General features: G+C 35.2%; 5 protein-coding genes across 6 annotated transcripts in view; 4 read left to right on the top strand and 1 right to left on the bottom strand.

The window, feature by feature from the left end:
• Nucleotides 1-177: 177 nt before the first annotated feature.
• Ccs (Copper chaperone for superoxide dismutase) lies at nt 178-7,164 on the top strand. The gene is made up of 4 exons (XM_081972344.1): nt 178-496; nt 552-728; nt 795-964; nt 6,922-7,164. Exons 1-4 carry the CDS (start codon nt 289-291, stop codon nt 7,066-7,068), a joined length of 702 nt encoding a protein of 233 aa, XP_081828470.1. The 5' UTR covers nt 178-288; the 3' UTR covers nt 7,069-7,164.
• Nucleotides 991-2,352, bottom strand: LOC145724209 (DALR anticodon-binding domain-containing protein 3). Its single transcript, XM_081972343.1, has one exon. The coding sequence runs from the start codon at nt 2,261-2,263 to the stop codon at nt 995-997; it is 1,269 nt and encodes a 422-aa protein (XP_081828469.1). The 5' UTR covers nt 2,264-2,352; the 3' UTR covers nt 991-994.
• On the top strand, nt 2,697-4,400 carry LOC145724208 (WASH complex subunit 1-like). Its single transcript, XM_081972342.1, has one exon. The coding sequence runs from the start codon at nt 3,002-3,004 to the stop codon at nt 4,313-4,315; it is 1,314 nt and encodes a 437-aa protein (XP_081828468.1). The 5' UTR covers nt 2,697-3,001; the 3' UTR covers nt 4,316-4,400.
• Nucleotides 7,165-7,775: 611 nt separating the features above from the next.
• On the top strand, nt 7,776-12,650 carry LOC145724207 (A disintegrin and metalloproteinase with thrombospondin motifs adt-1-like). The gene is made up of 11 exons (XM_081972341.1): nt 7,776-8,112; nt 8,164-8,338; nt 8,399-8,561; nt 10,320-10,546; nt 10,601-10,812; nt 10,874-11,065; nt 11,121-11,249; nt 11,312-11,564; nt 11,649-11,873; nt 11,938-12,058; nt 12,111-12,650. The coding sequence occupies exons 1-11, from the start codon at nt 7,778-7,780 to the stop codon at nt 12,563-12,565; spliced, it is 2,487 nt and encodes an 828-aa protein (XP_081828467.1). The 5' UTR covers nt 7,776-7,777; the 3' UTR covers nt 12,566-12,650.
• A 4,222-nt stretch (nt 12,651-16,872) lies between these two features.
• Hil (peptidase hillarin) overlaps nt 16,873-20,648 on the top strand; it is a 47,686-nt gene continuing 43,910 nt past the window's right edge. Inside the window, exon 1 of one of the 2 annotated variants that reach the window (XM_081996172.1) lies at nt 16,873-17,175. The gene's annotated coding sequence lies outside the window, so the exon portion shown is untranslated. Of the gene's footprint in view, nt 17,182-20,648 lie in introns of both variants that reach the window. The other variant, XM_081996173.1, reaches the window with a different exon arrangement.

Genomic DNA, 20,648 nt, shown 5'->3' with positions numbered 1-20,648 from the left:
CCTTGATTAAGCCTACGATGTATAAAGGAGTCATTGTTCGTAATTTTAGTTTTCAAATCACGTACGGGAGTGTGACTGTGAGCCTAGCTGGACTAAAACCAGAAACATAAAAAAGAAGAAGATATATTTAAAGAAGACACAAATAATCGATATTTGACATTAAATTCTAGGTTTCTAACCTAAAACTGAACCACTCGACCTTCAAATCTACTATAAATATTTTCAAACAAAAACTGTATCTATAATCTTACAAATGAGCATGTCATGCTGTAAACTGTTACAAATTAGATGATGGCTTCGACTAAAATTGAATTTTTGGTCCAAATGACCTGCGAATCCTGTGTCAACACAGTGAAAAAAAGCTTAGAAGATGTAAAGGGAGTCAAGAGTGTTGAGGTAGATTTAAATAAGGGGTCTGTGGTTGTAGAATCCAACTTGCCAACTCTAGAAATTCAGAAAAGATTGGAGTCCACTGGAAAAAGAGTTGCCATCAAAGGTTGGTGTATTTTAAAGCCCTTCATTTGCTTGAGTGAGTTTTTCAATGGTTTTAGGGTATGATGGTAGTATTGCTGCAGTATCTATACTTGAAGCTGGAAACCCATCAGTTAAAGGAGTAGTTCGGTTTGTACAAGCCACTCCTGATGTCTGTGTTATAGATGGGACAGTTGATGGATTGCATCCTGGCAATTATCAACTTTCAATACATGAATGTGGAGATTTATCTGAGGGTAAACTGAACACAACACATTTAAACTAAGTTATTAGAATTTACTCACAATAGATGGAAATTATAGGTTGTACAAGTGTAGGAAATGTATTTAATCCAACTCACACTGACCAAAGGCTTTATGGACAGTTGGGCCAAATAGTAGCTGAAAGGAATGGGAGAGCTGAATTTCGCATGGAAGATAGTCTATTAAAATTGTCTGATGTTATAGGACGCTCATTTGTAGTTGCAACATTGGTGAGTACAGTGAGAAATAACATTACTTATCTACATTTCTTCAATAGGTTCTATATTTAAAATTTTCAAAGCATTATGAAACACTACTTGAATTGCTTGTAACAAATATATCCTAGAGTGTATTAAACTAAACATATGGTCCCTTGGATCTGTTAATATTCTTATTCTCCTGTAGTACACACTAAAAACTGAGGATAACCCTGACAGAAATGATATTAAATGTTGTGTATTGACTAATCCTTTTTCAACACCTCTCACACAACTTTTAATAACAAATGGAAACTGCAACACATATGCATACAAAAGTTCCCACTCTTCTGGCTGTTTCAGCAATGACAAATCAACAGTATCTAACTCCGGTAAATATGGATACACCGCCTTGTCAACTTTGCTCTGAAATTCTTTTAATAGAATAGCCAGCCTGGCACAATTATAAAAAATAAATGATGGTCCCTTGTTGGCACTACTTAAGTCATTCAAAGTTACTTTGACAGCTTTATGGGGCTTGTTTGACAATAACTCAATAGTTACAGAAGCTTTTCCCAGTTTCTCAAAAAGGTCATTCCACTTGGAACCTGAATTTAGATTAACTCTGTATCTATGCTGAGCCATAAGCTGCATATCTGTTATCCTTTTCTTAAAGAAGTCAGATGCTTTATGGTCATTGTCTTTTACTCCTTTTTCATTAATTACTGGTCCACATTGAACACTCAGTGAAGCTGCTTGTGAGTTTTGAGATATAGTTACTTGAAATGTTTGGTTTGAATCACTTTGGCAAGTGAATTTTAAAAGGTTTTCAATAGTTTTTTTAACAGTATATAATCGCAGTGTGGTTAAATCTAGGTCATCATAACTGTCAGGAAGTTTCTCTTTATCATACACAATTCTGATTTGTTGATCAAATAATTCTATCTTTCCATAGTTGCTTGCTTCAACCAAGGCACTGTGAATGCCTTTTGTAAAAAGTGTAGTTTTTTCCAAATACAAATGGGCTGAATTTTTGATAATTCTGTAAGTTTGTATTTTAATATTAACACTATTTAAAGTCTCAACTAGATGAACAAGGGCATGTTCGACATCACCTTCTTCTGCCAATCTATAACCAAATATAGTGTCTGAATCGTTGTTGGTCGGTTTCCTCGTTAAATGGTACCAGTTCTTCAAGGAAACAGGAAAACTTAAGTCACCCAAATCTTCCAAAAAACGTGTATGCAGTTTAATGAGAGTTTCGTCCTCGCTAGGCACTTTTCCAATCAAAGTTTCATATAAATTGTTGATATATTCAGTTAATGGATTCATGTTAATTCTTTTTATGTCGCAGTTGTAATTTTGGCCTTTTGTTTTAAATTAAATTTGATTAGGTAAATGTAAACATTGCATGTTCAAACTTTAAGATGTTAAACTGTCAAAAACAAAAATGTTGATGACATGACAAATGAGATGTTTAGCGATGTTGCCAAATTTGTATATTCAGGTACTGGGAAACTGGTATGGAAATACACATTAACCCCCATTTCCATTTGCTTTGCACCATCTTAATTTAAACATTGTTTTAAGCCAAGGACGGTAAACAGTAAAGGATTGCTTAATCCCATAAACGCAATGTTGCCCGTATCGGCTCGGGCCGGTGACGATTTTTACGTCACCATCAGATTGCAGTCGATCATATTTAGCGTATTGTAGTGATGGGCGTAAATTTACCATGATCGGTTATTTACCGGCAAGGTAAAGTAAAATTCAATGTAACAGGAAAATTTACCAATTTTACCCGGAAATTTATGGATCTAATTGAAGTTTGCTTGAAAAATATCATTTTCCTGTCCTGACTGTCACATGTATCTAGAAACTACGCGAGATATGGCAACGCCGGGTTGTCTACGACGCGAACAACGCCATTCCTTCTTCTTTACAATTGTGATTTTGACATTTGTAAGAAGACTTTGCCTATCCTTACTGGTAATAACCCAACTTTTTTGTTTTTTTTGTTCAATTTTATTACAAGTTTGCTAAAGAATAAATTCAACTTCATAACAAATAATGTCTCAATATACCATTCATACAGTACCTCACAATTTAGGTAAAGAAGAGACTGTAGTACAAATAGTAGAGGCGTTGGATCATTTAAAGGCTATTACCCAGGATATTTTTTCTCGAATTAACAAGAGGCTGGATACAAATTTGGACAATCTCTCAAGTATAAGTAAAAGAATAGAGGCGGCCGGATCGAAAGTGGACAGCTTAAAAGGTGACAAAAAAGCCAAAACCGTATTTTCTAGCAGTAAATATCCAGCTGTTGATGTGAACAGAGATTATGTATCAGTATTCACTGGTCCTATTAACGTTGTAAGGGTGAGGCATGAAGTAAAACACAGGAAATATGCTCCAACATATGAGCCTTTGAATAAACTACAATTTTTCCATGTTAAATTACCAGATACAAAAGATAGTGACATTCCTCAAGGCTTTGGAAATGTGCCTCAAGATGTCAAGTACATTAATGATCTGCTGTTGTTCAACACTGGTAAAAATGTTTACAAAGATTTTACAGCTAGTGATTTACTGAAAGGGCCTGACCAAGCTAGTAACAGTTATGAATATTATGCCACATCAGAATTAGGGCCTGCTCCTTTGTCAATCAGTCAGCGCTCTTCAATGCATCAAGGGAACAAAGAAACCTACTTTTATACACCAAAAATAGAAGAGCTACCCGCTTTAGATGTTCCATGGGACTTACCAGATTTGCCTGGGATAGCTGATGATATTAGATATGACTCTGAAAATAGCCCCATCATTGCCCCACCTTCAGCAAGTATGACTGCAACTTTAGCAAGCTTGGATTTACCAGATTTACCAGATCTAGTAGAAGAGGCACCTGGTTTGGAACCTTCACCACCACCACCGCCACCGCCACCACCACCACCTCAGGATATTCCCCAACCTACCGCAACAATTCTATCACCTCCAATAGAAACAAAAATGATAGCTCAACCATTAAATCCAGAGCCACCAACTGTAGCCCCTCCACCACCTACTTTATCTCCAATTAATGATTCCAGAGCCAGTCTAATGGATGCAATTAGAAAAGCTGGTGGTTCTAAGAATCTCAAAAAAACTTCACAAGAATCATCGGGAAGTACAAAGCAACCATCTTCAGGTGACTTGATGGCAGATTTACATTCAAAATTAATGATGAGAAGAAAAGGTATATCAGGGTCAAAGACATCACAAACAGCTTTGACTCCTGATAGTACATTGGCAATGCTTTCTTCTATAATTCCACCACCAACTAAAAGTAGTGATGTGGGTAGTGGTGAATCTACTGATGATGAAGCTTGGAATGATGATGACTGATGATTAACTAATATTGCTTGTTATGTTACAATTTAAATGTATATTTTATAAAGTTATGTATTAAATATAAACTGATTTTTTTTAAATAATTTTTTGTTTTTTTTTTAAACGGTAATTCAGTTTTTTATAAAATTCAAAGTAAAATTCAACTTGTTTATATAGTCTTTGCTAAAATGTTATCTTTCATCAAAGTATTTAACATCATAAAGCTCATGTACCTATGTGACCATGTTCTTTCTCCAAGAAAAAAATGATTTGCACTTAACTTTTTCTGATAAAGAGAAATTAAATATGTCAAAAATATTATTTGATAGTTATGTAATAATGACAACGAAAACCTGACAACAGGTTTGTTCTTTGGCTAAGATAATAATCAAACTAATATTTTAGAATCTTTTTATCGAAGCTTGGATATTTCTAGTTTTGCTTTATTGTTGTGAAACCCACTTTGATACTATCCAAATTTGGCATATTCTACAAGTTGTGTATTGTTTAAATGATATACAGTGCGTTTTTTTTAACGCGCAACATGGGATTCACGTGTTAAATTTTTAAGCCATGTTAGACCGTGTTATTTTAGAACTACAGGTGTAAAACTTGACGGGTGGTTGTTTGGTACCCTGAAGCTTAAGTAGGTTTACCAATTTGGTCAAAAAAGTGATAAAAAACCATCTACTTTCAAAATTTTTTTATCTTTCCATTCTCCGTGTGTGAATGGTGCAAATGCGAATATCATCTTTATATCAAGAAAGTTAAGTACAAAAGAAGTATTTTTTTTAAATGAATTGTTCAAAGTGACCTCAGTTTGAAGCCAAACAGTATCCACGTATAGACAATCATAAAATGCCCTTTTGACGTTCAAAAGATGTCGGGCAGCGATGCTTCGAGACGCCTCAATAATGCGATCCTTCAGATCTTGCACATTCGCAGGCCTTCCTCTTGAATTATCGTACACTTTCCCTGCAAGATATCCCCAATAAAAGTAATCTAATGGCGAGATATCTGGACTTCGCGCTGGCCATTTAAAAGGTCCAAAACGCTCAATCTACTTTTCCGGAAATGTGTCATTTAAGATTTCCGTCACAACTGCGGCACTGTGGGCTGGAGCTCCATCATGTTGACAAATTACTTCTCCGTTTATGGGTAATGGTTCAAGTACCGGGCCGACTTCAGTTTGAAGAATACTTCTCCGCTGTAAGCAAGCCTTCTATAAAAATTCGACCGATAATTCTATAACCGAGAAAGTGTTTGTTGGATTACGTAGGGGTTATCAATAGCCCATATTCTAATGTTTCGTTTGTGGACTGTACCATTAGTACCAAAAGAGCTTTCATCAGTAAAAAGTATTTGGCTTCGGATATTTGGGTAAATATTAATTTTATACATCCAGTACTCACAAAACTCCATCCTAGCAAAATAATCATGTGGTAACAGCTTTTGGACATTACGTATTTTAAAGGAATTGTATTTTTCTTTCTTGAGGGCTTTATAGCAGCTACTTCGAGATCTTCTATTATTTTCAGCCAGATCCGTAAGAGTAGCTGATGGGTTCTCTGTGATTCCTAGACAAATGTCCATTACAAAGTTTTCATTGACTACAAAACTTTCTTTTTCGCTTTACGTGAGAATTGACGACACAGCCTGTTGTCATAAATTGTTTGTATGTACATCCGAAATACCGTTGCCCTGTTAGGTATTGGTCGTTTTGGATAAGCGGCTGCAAAGTTAAGAGCCCAAAAGGTGTGATAATGGCTGTTTTTGGTCGATCTTCAGGAGCTATAGGGATTTGGTGATAAGCTCTCACAAGATCAATAGTTGAAAACACCCTACATCCATGTAATCTGTGGGCAAAATCTTGAATATGAGGGATTGGATACTTATCTAGTACTGTCATGCTGTTCAGTCTTCGGTAATCTCCACAAGGTCTCCAATCCCCTGTCTTATAGATTATCAAAAACCACAAACATCTACCATGCATACAGGGAGTATGGAAAGATAAAATATTTTCGAAAAAAGATGGTTTTTTGCCAGTTTTTAATCACTTTTTTGACCAAATTGGTAAACTTAAGCTTCAGGGTACGAAACAGCCACCCGTCAAGTTTTCCAGCTGTAGATCAGTAGATCTAAAATAACATGGTCTAACATGGGCTTAAAAATTTAACACGTGAAATCCCATGTTGCGCGTTAAAAAAACGCACTGTATGTATAACAGCTGGAGTATGTAAAACACTAGTTTCCTAAATAAACTTACTAATAAAAAACGCCATAAAAATCACACTTTTCAAACATTGTTAGGAGCTTGGTTAGGAACATCAGAGTTCAAATTTCAATACAAATTTAAGTACGTAATTTAAGTAATTAAAGTTCCTTTTTACTGCGTGACTTTGATAGTATTTAACAAAAAATTTTGATATGCTTATAGTTAATTTTAAACCTGTATTTGATAGTATAACCCATGTTTTAAAATCCTTGTACTTACAATATGCTGTTATTGAGCACTACTAGTAATAAAATCATGTGCAATATTTAGTCAAGCATTTGTTGTATTAAATCATGTGTAATCATATTATTATCATGTACTACCTATTTGTCTCATTGTTTTCCAGGAAAATGGTAAAACCATTAAGCCAATTTCGTGTGGGATTATTGCTAGGTCAGCGGGACTGTTCCAGAATCCCAAAACCATCTGTGCTTGCGACGGAACTACCATTTGGGATGAAGTATCAAAACCAAATTCAAAGTCCAGTCTATAAGTTTTTTGGTTAATTTTAAGAAATAACTTTGTTTTCCTATTTGAAGGTACAGCATTTATAAGGGGTAATAATAAACTACTTTTAATAAATTAAAAAGTGTTTTACTTATTTTTACTTTAAGCAATCGTAAGATAGATAATCACATCAAAATGGTTAACAAACTTAGTTAGACATTATCAAAGAGGATCAAGTATAAAACACCGGTATTATTAGCCAAACTGTTAATTTGATTAATATATTAGGTAAAACTCTTCAAAAACCGAATAAAGAAACTGTCAGTTGAGACCCGGACGTTAGTGAATTACGAATTTGTCGCAGCTGAAGCTTAACTAAATCTGCTAATTTACATAATTTCTTTGTTGTCATTCAATGGATAGCTCATTAGCATGTCCATTAAGAATGTATGTTTGTATTTAAAATTGAGAGATGAACATAATAATTGATGATTAATCTCCAAAGCCTCGACAGTGCCGTCGTTATTTCCATTTTCTTATGTTAACAAAACTTTGAAAAGCAGTGTGGCTGATGATACTGATAATCTATAGTAATCTAGAAAATTTTCAAGATGTATGAAAGTAAATGCATCGGCATCCGCTAAAGCATTGTGGAAGATTTTGTAAATAGAAATCTCCACCACTGCTAAAAAAACCAGAGGTCAACACACTGTTGCGGTTTTTTCATAACACCTCGTTGTTTTTAATCTTAAAATATGCGTTTATTATCACTTCAGCTGCTTGCCTGTACCCTCATAAGTCTCCATGTAACTGTTCGCAAAATCAGTATAAAACAATCACTCGTTTTGAGAAAGCGCCAAAAAATGTTCGTGATATTTGCTGTAGTGTTTTTCCAAGCAAGTGCGGGTTTTTGCAGTGAAAATGCGGATATTCATCACTTAATGTCAGAACCCGAGTTAATGTACTATTTCCGGACTAGTGATAAAGCTAAAGTGCCCGAATATGAGATTGTCTACTTACCGGAAAAAACTCCTATAAAATCTCTTGATAGTGAGGAGGAAATTGACTACTCTTTTTCCGCTTTCGAAAGGTAAGTACGTAATATAACAAACCAGTGGTATTAAAATTAAATCCCTTCCAGCCCTATCAATTTAAAATTGAAAAGAAACACTGACATTTTGACTCCTTCATTCAAAACGTACATACACGAGGGTAACGAAATAAGCAGTTTCAATGAAACTCCTGCAGATTGTCATTATTTGCATCAGGGCCCTAAAGTGGTAGCGGCTTTCAGTATTTGCAACCCCAAAGCTGTGGTAACGTGCGTTTTTCTTTACAATTTATGTAGTGTTCAACAGTTTTTTTTTTGTATGTAGCAAGGATTGATTTTTTTGGAAAATTCTACATTTGAAGTCCAACCATTGACGTCCAAATTGCAGAGGCTGACTAAACGCCAAATTAATGATTATGTGCCGCATATAATCAAAAGGGCGAAGTTTGATAGTGACTTTTTCTTGGATGATATATTTCCTATAGCTGGTATGTTCACATAAATTATTCTTTACAAAAGTTTTTCCAAATTTTGGATGACTTATTTGAAATGTGTAAATCTGTTGGTTTGGCCGGAAGGAGCTACCTATATTGTCACGTTATGAAAGTTGAGCTTTCTAACGAGGCCGGGATCTGATTTGGTTGATTTAAGTTATTTACTAAACATAAACACAGCAATAAGGTCCAAGCAAGGTTAAGGGCGGACACAATGAATTTACCCCTTCAGAATAAATATAAACAAATATCTTAAATATAATAAAACAAATAGGCATGGAGAACATTGTTCTTACAAGGAGAGGTGGAGTTCTTAGGGTATATTAGGGGTAGACGAATATCGTCTAATTTTACGTCTTAAGTTTTTGTGTAACATTGTGATGTTAGTTTTAACAATTTAAAAAAAAAAAAAAAGTTTTTAACAATAATAATGAGTGACAACTGGCTGTGGGCGCTATCTGTGTGTTTTCAATGAGGAATTCTCAAATTCAAATTTAATGTTACGCTGGGACCACATGTTTCATAATATAACACGTAGCACCCTGATGAAGGAATCAAATAAAATTCCGAAAGCTTGGTAGCTTCAAAGTTTAATTATTCGAGCCCTCCTCAAGACCGATACCCTAAGAACTCCACCTCTCCTTGCTAACTAGTCGGTCAAGACTACCCTTCTCGTACTTCATTGTTCTTACAGTTAACTCATGGCACCACCTAGATGAACTGGACTAAGATAATTTTATAGTTAAAACACTTAGCGGAGCGGTACTAATTCATATTTAGCCAAACTAAGACGTTACAAACCGATTCCGGATTGGAACATACTTTAATCTTGAATTTTGTATCTTGAATCCCCCTCCACAAGAAATCGGGTCTTTTTACATACGCGCAATTTGACGTTGACTCTAGTCAACGTCAGTAGGTAGGAAGTAGGTCAACGTCACCCTAGTTCCGTGCAACACAACTGAATAATTGCTCTCATTGGACAGACCAAATTAGGAATTAATCCCATTGGCTAATCCGTGCCAAGCTGCCCGGTACGTCTGTTTAAGGAACGACCGCCGGATCTTCCCGGCACCACATCTGGATATTGTTTGTTTCGTGAGTTCCAATGGCCTCTTGCTTCTTAGCATTCAGCCAAATCTTTATATGAGTACTTCTACGCTCTAAGAGAGAGGACACAAGGAGCCCCTAGCGCGTCGGGTTGTTACCCTACCACCCTCCTTTGAAGCAAAAAATTCAAAAAAATCGCTTAAGGGCACAATCCGAGTAAAGATATAGTCATTCCTCGTGGAAACTATAACCGTCACAGTCACATCCACGTGGTTTCCTAGGTTTTCACCCTTTCCGCCTCTTGGAAGTGCACCGCACAAGACAATTCCCCGTAGACTTTTAGGAATCGACGTTTCCACTTAGAGATTCCACCATCTCCACTCGACCGGCTGCGGAATTCGGTCGTCAACTTCAAATTTCCCTGAACACCGTTTCAAGAAACGTGGTTTCTTGGTGGCAAATTCCATATGTGACAATATGAGTGAAACATTTGAAACTCCAGAAACCAAGTAGTTCAGCTACGCTAAGATCATTTATTATTGAATAACTTTTGTAAAAGCAATATACAGCTTACAAAACCAATTACGTCTCGGTTTAATTATATACTTTTGGCATCAAATTTCAGACATTTTTAATAATAATAATCACTTACTAAAGTATCAAATAAACTAACATCAATTATAATGAAAAAGACACTTTCAGGAAGTATATGGTCCAAAAACAATAATTTCCACTCTAACAACAAAGTTGATGGCTTTAGTGAAGAAATCTTCGAGAATTCAGAAGAGTACTATTTACAGTCTCGCGGGAACGTAATGACAGTAGAATTAGCTCTGTTCTTCGATGAAGCTGCTTATAAAATTTTTGCACCTTACTTTGATTACAGTGATAAAAAATTACAAAATATGCTACTAGCTTACATTAATGGGGTTTGTATTAATAAAGTTGTAATTGACTAGCTTATGAGTGACATTGTGCTTTAGGTGCAAGCTTTATACCATCATCCTAGTCTTGGAAACAGTCTCGAGTTGGTATTGGTGCGGATGGACATAATGAAGACGCAACCCAAAGAAATGCCTCATTACCATGGAGAAAGATCAAAGTTGTTGGATAGTTTCTGCCAATATCAATCCAGTATTAATCCTCAAGGTGACAGCAACCCAGAACACTGGGATATGGGACTCTACGTTTCAGGGTAATCTTGGAATGATTTGCTGGAAATTAGAGGTGGTGTGTCGCAAAATTTTGAAATTTAGGTTGGATTTCTTTGCCTATGAGAATGGTAAGAAAAGTGGCGCAACAATGGGCTTGGCCACAGTGGGCGGTGTCTGCTTGGATAAGTACGCCTGCGTAATTGCAGAGTTTGGCACCACTAACGTGTTTGGAAAGCCTTATCCAAGTGCTGGTTTCACCAGCGTCTACATTTTGGCACATGAAATTGGTCACAAGTAACTGCGATGTGGTACATAATACGGCTGGCATGAGATATAAGAGTATTTTCAGTTTGGGTATGCACCACGACAATAGCGGTAACAGCTGCCCCAAAGAAGGTTACATTATGTCGCCTTCGAGGGGCACTAACGGTGAAACTCAGTGGTCTTCTTGCAGCGCAGAAATTGTAGCTAAATTAGGGTAATGACTCCTCACTTAAATTTAAAGTTATATAAACCAAATTTAGCAGTATAAGGTTTCAGATGGGCCAAATGCTTGACGGATACATCGAAACCTGTGCGCGGTAAAGATCACTCCCGTTTCCTAGATGTGCCTGGCAGGATTTACACCGCTAAAAAGCAGTGTGAAATTCTGTTAAGGGATAAAGATGCAGTTATGGCTTCTAATCAAGCGCAATCGGAAGTGTGCTACAATTTGCAGTGTAAAACTCCACATCGAAGTGGATTTTATTTTGCTGGACCTGCGCTGGATGGTACTCCTTGCGGAACTGGGAAGGTGTGTAATTTTGTCTTTATTTTGAAAAATCATCTAGTTTAGGCGATCACTATCTTCTGTTACGACATTATGTCATTATTGCAGTACTGCTACGGAGGATACTGTAGCTCCAAACAGCCACCGAAACCAGTTAAAGTTACTCCAGGTGGTTGGAGCAGTTGGAAAAAAGGACGCTGCACTTCTGGGTGCATTACAAATTCCAAAGGCATGCAAACTAACACCAGAGAATGCAATAATCCTGTGCCGCAAAACACTGATCAGGGATGTGAAGGGATTAATACGATGTATGCTTTTTGTTCAGATCGAAATGTAAGTTCATGGTTTACCATTAATGGCTTTTTGAGATTTCCATTTGGTATAATTTGTAAAATAGGTGTGTCCGGCGGTTAAAAAATCCCCAGTTGGGTATGCTTCTATGATGTGCAAAACCTTCTCCAATTTACTACCTGAATTGGACCCTAAAGGAGTAGGACTACAAGCTCCACATGAAGATGGTAAGATGATACTTATAAAACAATTCATGTTATTTCATCAACAAACTTTCAGGGCGCATATGGACTAGCTGCGCTATATTCTGTAAACGCAAGGACTCTGGCGCGTTTTATACTCCCAGGATAGAACTTAACGACCTAGGCGTCTCTCCCTACTTTCCGGACGGAACCTGGTGCCATAAAGACACGACTGGAATGAACTATTACTGCATGAACCATCACTGTCTTCCAGAAAACTTTCAGTTCACTAAAAACCAAATAACCAATCTGGATGACATACCGTTTGCACAAAACGCCAGACCAGACAATAAGCCTCAGATTCCAGCTCATTTAAAGAATTACTTTGCGCTCAGTCCGAACGGATTACCTATTCAGACATCTTTTAAAACGTCAGACGTTGGTCATCCTGGTGAGGATGAGTGGGAAACTAAAGACTACGTTGAATTGCCTTCTTTACAAAAGAGGTTTGGTGCTCTAGTTCGAGACGTCGATGACCTGAACCTGATTTAATTTTATTTATAATAATCAATTAAGTTATTTTTTTACTCAGTGCATTATATTATAGTTTATAATAATAATAAATAATCGAAGTGTAGCATTTGATGCTTTAATAGAATGAAACATAGTTAACATCCTTTGCTAGTAGAAGCAATAATTATAACGATTGAATACGAATTTGTGCGACTGTTAGTTGATAAATTCTTCAAAATATGTATTTGCTAAACTGGGCGCGACGTCAACCGGGACAGAAATTTTTTGGGTAATTTTTTTGTCATTGGGCATGATTTATTGGCTTTTTGCTGACGTGAAAAAGTTTTACTGTAATGCACTGTAACTGCGCTATTCAGGGTGGAGAAGCGATTGCAAAAAAAGTACATCTTTCAAGTAGTCCCTAATTGACCTATAATTCTTTTTAGTTTCCTTTTAACATGAGAAAGTATTTGCATATGGCATATGGTGCGTTTTTGGGCGTTTTTCAATTAAAGTCAGTGTCTCAGGAAATTTTGATTTATTTGAAATAGACGACATATTGCGGTACTCAATCTCGAATTAAGTTATGGCAGCAGCTTTTTATTTGACATTTGAGTCGAGTGTAGATTCAGTATTATCTCTTACTTAATTTGAAAACAATCCAATGTCCGATAAGACCATAACAGGGTGTCTAGAGACAGTCAAAGTAGGAGAAAAACTTGGACAAAAAAAGAAAAGTTTTAAGTTACACTCACTTTACCAATGAATATTTTTTTAATTTTTTCTGACTAAGTATAACTTGTTATTTAGGCCAATATCTCGGAAGGTTATTGATTTTTAGATATAGTTTCTTCATTAACGTCATGTGTCCGAAGAAATATCGATTCATCCGGAAAATGGATATAACAGTTTGCAATTTTAAATTAATTTATAAATATAGTCTATCATTTAAATCCCACTGTATGTTCAATATCGTGTGTTAAGGTACGAGTCCACTGGACTTTTTGTCGAAAGACGCGTTTTTACTGGAATAGCTAAACAGCTCAACTATCCAAGCATTCTGTATCTCGTCAGATGTTTCCATGCTCGTTGCTGCTATTATCGGTTTAAAAATATTGTTACGGTTTGGGCCTACTATGCTCGATACTTCTGAACGAGTACTCGGGATGAAACCGATGCGCCGCAATATCTGGCCGGGCGCGTGTTAAAGTAGGCCACAGTTAGGAAGCGACACCTGGAAGCATCTTTAATATTCGAGGCAAATCGCGAAGCGTTTTGCGGGTATTCTAGAACGTGGTTTGCGAATATAAAAGAAGCGGTGTCGACGGCGGGAGTAGTGAATTTGGGAACGCGGTAAAGTTTAAATAGTGGAATAATTGTGGAATTGTAGTAGTGTTTTTTAATAGCTGAATTAATTATTGTACGGAGTGTTTTAAAGTGTAAATAAATTTATTAATTGTTGAGTTAAATTGACTTTGTCTAAACCCACGGGAAAATCGTAACAATATCAATAAAACTTGTTGCTTCTAAAATTGTGCTTTGAATTATCGAAAATTTAAAGAATAAAGATTACTTGCTAAGCAAAAGACAAAAAGGAGAATATGATTGCTCAAGAATATTGAAAACAACTGAACTAGGGGCCTATTACTATTGACTAGAGGCCTAAACAATGTAACAGGGTACAGGGTGGGCCAAATTGGACGTATTTAAATGGGAAGTGCTCTTATTAATAGAGATAAGCAAAAACTGATGTCGGTGCCTGAAGCTGAAATTTAATATAAAACTTAATGACCAAAATCGTTGGTTAATGTTTTAATTTTGACAGATATAGGGTGCTTCTCAGAATTCCGACATTTCTTCAAAACAGCAAACTATTCGCGTAGAATCTAGTAGTGTAAATAGTTTTTTTCTATTAGACACGGTTTTTGATTTTGAGATACGCACAAAAAAATCGTCAAAAAGAAAAAAATTTGAAATATCAAGTGTTAGATGTCATTAGAATAATTTAATTAATTTTAAGGTCTTTTCAAAAATGAAATAATATACAGGGTGTTCCATTAAAAAAAGCAATTTTTATGTGCGTAGCTTAAAAACCGTGTCCAATAGAAAAAAACCATTTACACTATTGGATTCTACGCAAAAAGTTGCTGTAGAAATGTATTTTCAGAAATAAAAAATATAACGCACCTGGAAGACGCTAGACATCACGTTTGTTTCCTGAATGAAACATATGCCCAACAAGGAAAAAACTTGTGTCCACTTAAATGGTCTAATATGCGACAAATTTGTATATCGTCGCAACACGATTTTTGTTGCAAAATATGTTTTTTCTACTCCTACAGGGATACTGATTAATTCCACCAGTTAGGGTGATGATAACAGTTTTAGGGAACGGATATGTAGCCAACTGTGAGTAAAACTTGAAATTGTTAGCACAAGTGGTTTTCCCATTTTAACTGTCTCTAGATACCCTGTATGGTCCTATCGGTCAAGGGAGTTGACTGTGAAAATTATGTAACAAAATATGGGACCTACACCTGTCTTAGAATACCACCTCAGAGTTATTGCCTTAATTCGAGATTGTGCGCTGCTATTTTTATGCTGCTATTTCGCTCTTCTCTGTCTCATTTTTTTAAATTTAAATAGATATTTCATGAAACACAGGACGTTAATTGGAAAACCGCCGCTGTTGTGTCCTAGTGGTTTATTCCAAAGATTCGCTGGCGAATAGGCAATAAAGAGGAACTTTATATTTGACAACACTTATAATTACTAACAACAACTGAACTCACATAAACATTCAAGGGTTACTAAAAAGGCTGTATCACCTTACATTGGGTATGTTCGGTTCACAACAGAACCGAAGCTACACTTCGCTATGTTAAAATAAAACCTAGACTACTTGAAAATGTTACTTTTTTGTACGCACTTGTTTTCCACGCTGTATACTACAGTTACAGTGCCTTAAAATCAAAGTTTTTTTGTCAGTCAAAAGCCAATAACTCAAGATAATACCTAATTCGTTTCGAAAATGGAAATTTCTAAAAAATTACCCAAAAAAAATCAATGGCGTGATGCGATGTGAGGCGTGGTGAGGGTTGCAATTTTTTGTAAAACTTCAGACTGAAATTCTACTTCAATGTTTTTTACATTTTGTATGAACATACTTTGCTCTGAAAGGGCACTCTCTAGATTATAATACACTTATTTTTGTTTTTGCCACATTTTGGATATTTTCTGCAACCCAATCAAAATCTTGTGTTGGCTTTGTTTGAGGTCTCCTGACCATCCTTAAACTTCAACTTGACAAAAACACGGAAAATTTCCCTCGGCTAAAATGTAACCCAAAATTTAAAAAAAAAACTCAAAAAATGTTATTTTCAGATTTTCCTGAGCAACAAACCTAACCTGGGATAGGACTTTTTATAGATGGAATCAAACACGACCTAAATTTTGTTACGTATTGTAGTATTAATATCAATGGACTAAAAATATGCATGTTAAAAAATAACTAAATCTATGTGTTTCTGAGTGACATAGATACCTTGTATATTAGATAATGGTTAACGGTACAGGGTGTTTTATCATAAATTGCTAGACAAAAATTTTACTTGATCCCATATTTTTTTTTCTGCTGATTTAAAGTTTAAGATTATTATTCAACATATCTCACATGATTTCTAAGAAAATATACCTATATACAATATACAAGGTTGCAAGTTTAACCTGTTAATCGAACGAAGAATGAAGAATGTTTGTCAAACTGTTCTATATACTACAACACCGTTACGTTTATATTAATTAAATAGATAAACAATAGGTACTATTTAAGGTCACAATCGTTTAAGTGTATAGTACCTCCATCTACTGACGCTATCAAGAATTGCTTTGTTTTGGACTAAGATACGACAGCATTCTCTGACCCACTCACACAAGAAAGTAACAATAACCATATTAAGTGACAGCTTCTTATAAACTCATGTTATATGGTATGTTATGACTTGATGCAAAAATTATGTTTACCTGCTTCATGTCATTGGGAAACTGCGCATAAATTTCTTGGAACGACTTTGAGTCAAGCATACCTAATTCATAAATATTGCAACTTTTGAAGTTAAAGTTACTGGCAGAAGATTAAAAATAATAAATAATAACTGTTAATCATCTGGGACAAACAGGGTTTAGATATAAAAAATGCGTTTCTATAAATAGCTAATGTCGACGTCAATGATTGCCGTTGACGATTGCCTAAAAAGGCGCATTAACGAAAAACACTCCAATAATCAAAGTTTTTACGTGTGCGGTATTTGCATACAAATTAACACTTCTTCTAGCAGCACAACGGCCGTGGCAGCAGCAGGTACTACTCGGGTACTGCCTTCTCCACGGTTCCGTGAACAGCCGAACAGGTGAACGCAGCCCCGATGGGGACTTGCTCGAGTAGTGTCGAGACCAACATGGCCACGGAATAACAGCAGAGAAACACGCGGAAAGCTTTTGGTCGCAACTGCTTTTTCTACGACCAAATACGCCGTTATAAAAGGGCCATAAAACGATTTTTGCGCGATAACTTCGGCAGTTTTAACGAAAATTCGGTGCGGTGCCCGGTGTTTGATCGGAGGCCCTCCATTGGTGACGATTCGAACCTTGTAAGTGTCAAATTTGAAAGACTTACCTAATTGGGTATATCTTCATCAGTGTTGTTTCGTTTTGTAAGGAGTTTTCGTTCGGTTTGTGAAATCATAACTAATTTGACGACCATGATTGAAAAAAAACGATTTTTGAAAAATTATTTATCAAGTAATCGACAAATTTAGTGTTATTACCTAGGTACTTCATGCTTATAATAACTTCTGAAAACCATCTCGTTATAGATCTGTCTAGTTTCAAAAATGCAATTAGCTGCTAGTGTATTGTAATATTTGTAATTCTAGAATCATTAAAAACAATTAAGACAGTTCCGGTCGATTTTAAACGTTCGTCGCCTGATCGCACGTTGAAGTCTCCGAGATATCAGTGTAGCTGCCAATGATAAGTACAAAAGCCTTGGCTTATTTTCATTTTATTTATTTAACGATTCAATATAGATTGAGTACGATTAAAATCAACACTATTTGAATATAACAGAAAATCGATGCATATTTTGTTAAAAATTATAACCAGAAACTTGATACTAATTGACAATTTAACAACAACAAATTTAGCTAGCTCAGGTGTTTTAACAATACCACTAAATTCTTTTGTGGTAAAAGGAAGGACAAACTCAAAAGTATAAGTTTTTTGGCATTGTTTAGAATAAAATCTATAGTTTTTTCGAATCTTTTATTAAAGAATCAGACATTAAGTTTAGCAAATTAACTTTTTTATCCTTTATTTTTTAAGATTACAGTGGATTTTTTTTAAATAAGCTCACAAAATGTAGTAGTATAATTTATGTGTATAAAAATGACCCCATTTACTAGAAAATACCTTCGCTTTTAATTAAGTATTAAATCGAATAGTAAAAGGAGAAATGCTAAAACGGTGATAATGAATTTATTGCAACTTTCGGGCACGTATTGTAATTACATCTTAAGAAAAGTTGTAATTAGAGTCCGGATTAAAAAGCACTATAATCGTGAAAAAAAGCGCTTAATAAGCAAAATTATTTTCCTCAAAAAAAGCATGCAAATCTGTAAAAAAGCACAAAACTCTTTCAGAGATGCAAATATTTTGACGTTTTTTAAGTTCTAGAAATTTTTTAAAGCTTTTAAACTGCTTTAAAAGCAAGCGAAAGATTTTAGACATAGAGACATTTGGAAGGTTTGTGGACAGTTTAAAGAGCATATTGAAGGTTCTGGAATGCTTTAGAGGCATTTGGAAATTCTTAGACGGTTCTAGAATTTTTTTGAAGCTTTTAGACTGTTTCGATGCCTTTTGGGAGCATTTGGAATCTTTTAGACTGTTCTAAAAGCTTTTGGAAGCTTCTAGATTGTTTTGAAAGGCTTCCTGTTTTAGAAGCATTTTGGTGTTTCTGCAGGGTTTTGAAATCTTTTTAGACTACTTTAGGAACATTGAAGGTTCTGGACTGCTTTTAATAAGGCATTTGAAACCTTGTGGACGGTTCTAGAAACTTTTAGAAGCTTTTAAACTGTTTTAAAAGCATACGGAAGCTTTTAGACTACCTTCAATCTTTTTAAAAGCTTCTAGACTAGTTGAAGATCATTTGGAAGCCTTTAAAGCGTTCTAAAAGTTTTTGGAAACATCTAGACAGTTTGGGAAGACTTTCGACTGCTTGAGAAGCATTTTGGATTTCTGTAGTGGTCTTTTTTGTAATTCTAACCGTTTTCAAAATATTTTGCAAAAACTACTTTGATGCACTTTTTACCGAAAATTAGTTCAATACACCCTGTAGCTTGGTTATTTTTGGGAGTTCAGGGTGGTTCAACCACTTAAACAAATCGTCTTAAACTGCTCTTTTCAGTGGTGTAGAGCAAAAAATTGTATCTAAAAAAATTGTGTACAGGGTAAGCAAAAATAATGATCCACTAACAATTTTGTGCACATCCTGTATACAGGTAACTCTATTGAAGTTCAAACGTTACGTAGTTTGGTTTAGTGGTCCATTAGGAATAATTTTGCACTCTTGTAGTTTTTATGGAAATCTAACCGTTTTCGAAATATTTACTAAAAACCACTTTAATTCAGGTGGCAGTCAGTATAGGCCAGGAAAAACCTTCATTTTGACAAACTTTTGATGCATTTTTCCAAAAAATCGCGAATAACTTGATTATTTGAAACGTACCGTATAGACACATTAAATGATCGTAAGTGGCTAATGATTAGAGCTATCACGTGACGTTGAGCGGGCACCGCTAACTTGCCCCGTTTGGCCGCTAGAGGGCGTCAGACTTGATTACTTTTCTTCGGACATTTTTCTAAATATCTCGAAAACGGTGTGAGTTAGCAGTGTGGAATTTTTACCACGTATGCTCCTCAAAGCCCCCTATATAACAATATCTTTCATTAAATATAACATTTTATCATACAACGCACCGGTCGACTTTTAACTACATTTTTGACATATTTAAAGGGGGTCCGTATAAATTTTTTAAAAAATTTTGAAAATTGTCTTTAACCAAATCTTTAACTGCCTTAGTTAGTTTAGGTTAATGGTAGAAATGTGACGTAAAGTGTCATTTGAAAGCTGTTAAAAATGTCCTAATTTCAAAGTCAGTGACTAAATGGCGGCAGTTACAGCAAAACGGGCACCAGATTCGTTTCTCCATGCCATAATTAGTTAAAATTGCCTTTTTACACTACTTTAGGAGCATTTAGAAAATGTTTACAGTTCAAAGAGCATTGAAGGTTCTAGACTGTTCTTAAGGCATTTAAAATCTTGTAGACCAGTCTAGAAACTTTAGGAAGCTGTTAAACTGCTCTAGAAGCATACAAAAGCTTTTAGACTGTATTAAAAATCTTTTGAGAGCTTCTATAAATTATAAATATCAAAAATGATCAAAAATATCAAATGCTTAAAAAAGTAAAAATTAAAAGAAAATCTATTAATTACATAATTAATCAATAATAGCACACGTCAAGAAATTATCAAAAAATCATTGATAGTTTATGAACAATAAGTTAACTCTTTGAACTTTAATAGATCAACGTAAAAAATAAATTATACATATTTATTTATGAGTTCCAACGGACCAACTTTAGCAGGCACCTATGTATTTGATATTCTCATCTCTCTCTCATATTCTCTCTCTCTATAAAATTCTCATTTCCTCCTGATATTCATACTTTCTGTTAATAACAGAGGCTGTGTTTTCTGAAGGCCCTTAAATTCTACTGTGCTACAGTTTAAACCAGAAAATATCAAGTAACACTGATAGAAATACTTAATAGTGATAAGTCAATTCAATATTATTCCATTAATGGCATTGAAATAACTCAATCAATTGCAATAAGATCACCAATACTCTAAATAATTAAAAACGTTGATAAAGTGCTCCTATTGCTCTAGAGACTTGGGTATGGTGATGTTTGGAGTGAGCTTTTATAACAATTTTGTAAAAAATTATAAACAAAATTAAAAATAGACAAAAAAATAAGCAATTTGAAATTGAAATCCAAGGTC

This window comes from Ips typographus, linkage group LG2 (genome assembly GCF_016097725.1).
Source record: "Ips typographus isolate SLU linkage group LG2, UJ_Ityp_2.0, whole genome shotgun sequence".
NCBI classification, from domain to species: domain Eukaryota; kingdom Metazoa; phylum Arthropoda; class Insecta; order Coleoptera; family Curculionidae; genus Ips; species Ips typographus.
This window is presented reverse-complemented; position numbering and strand designations above follow the sequence as displayed.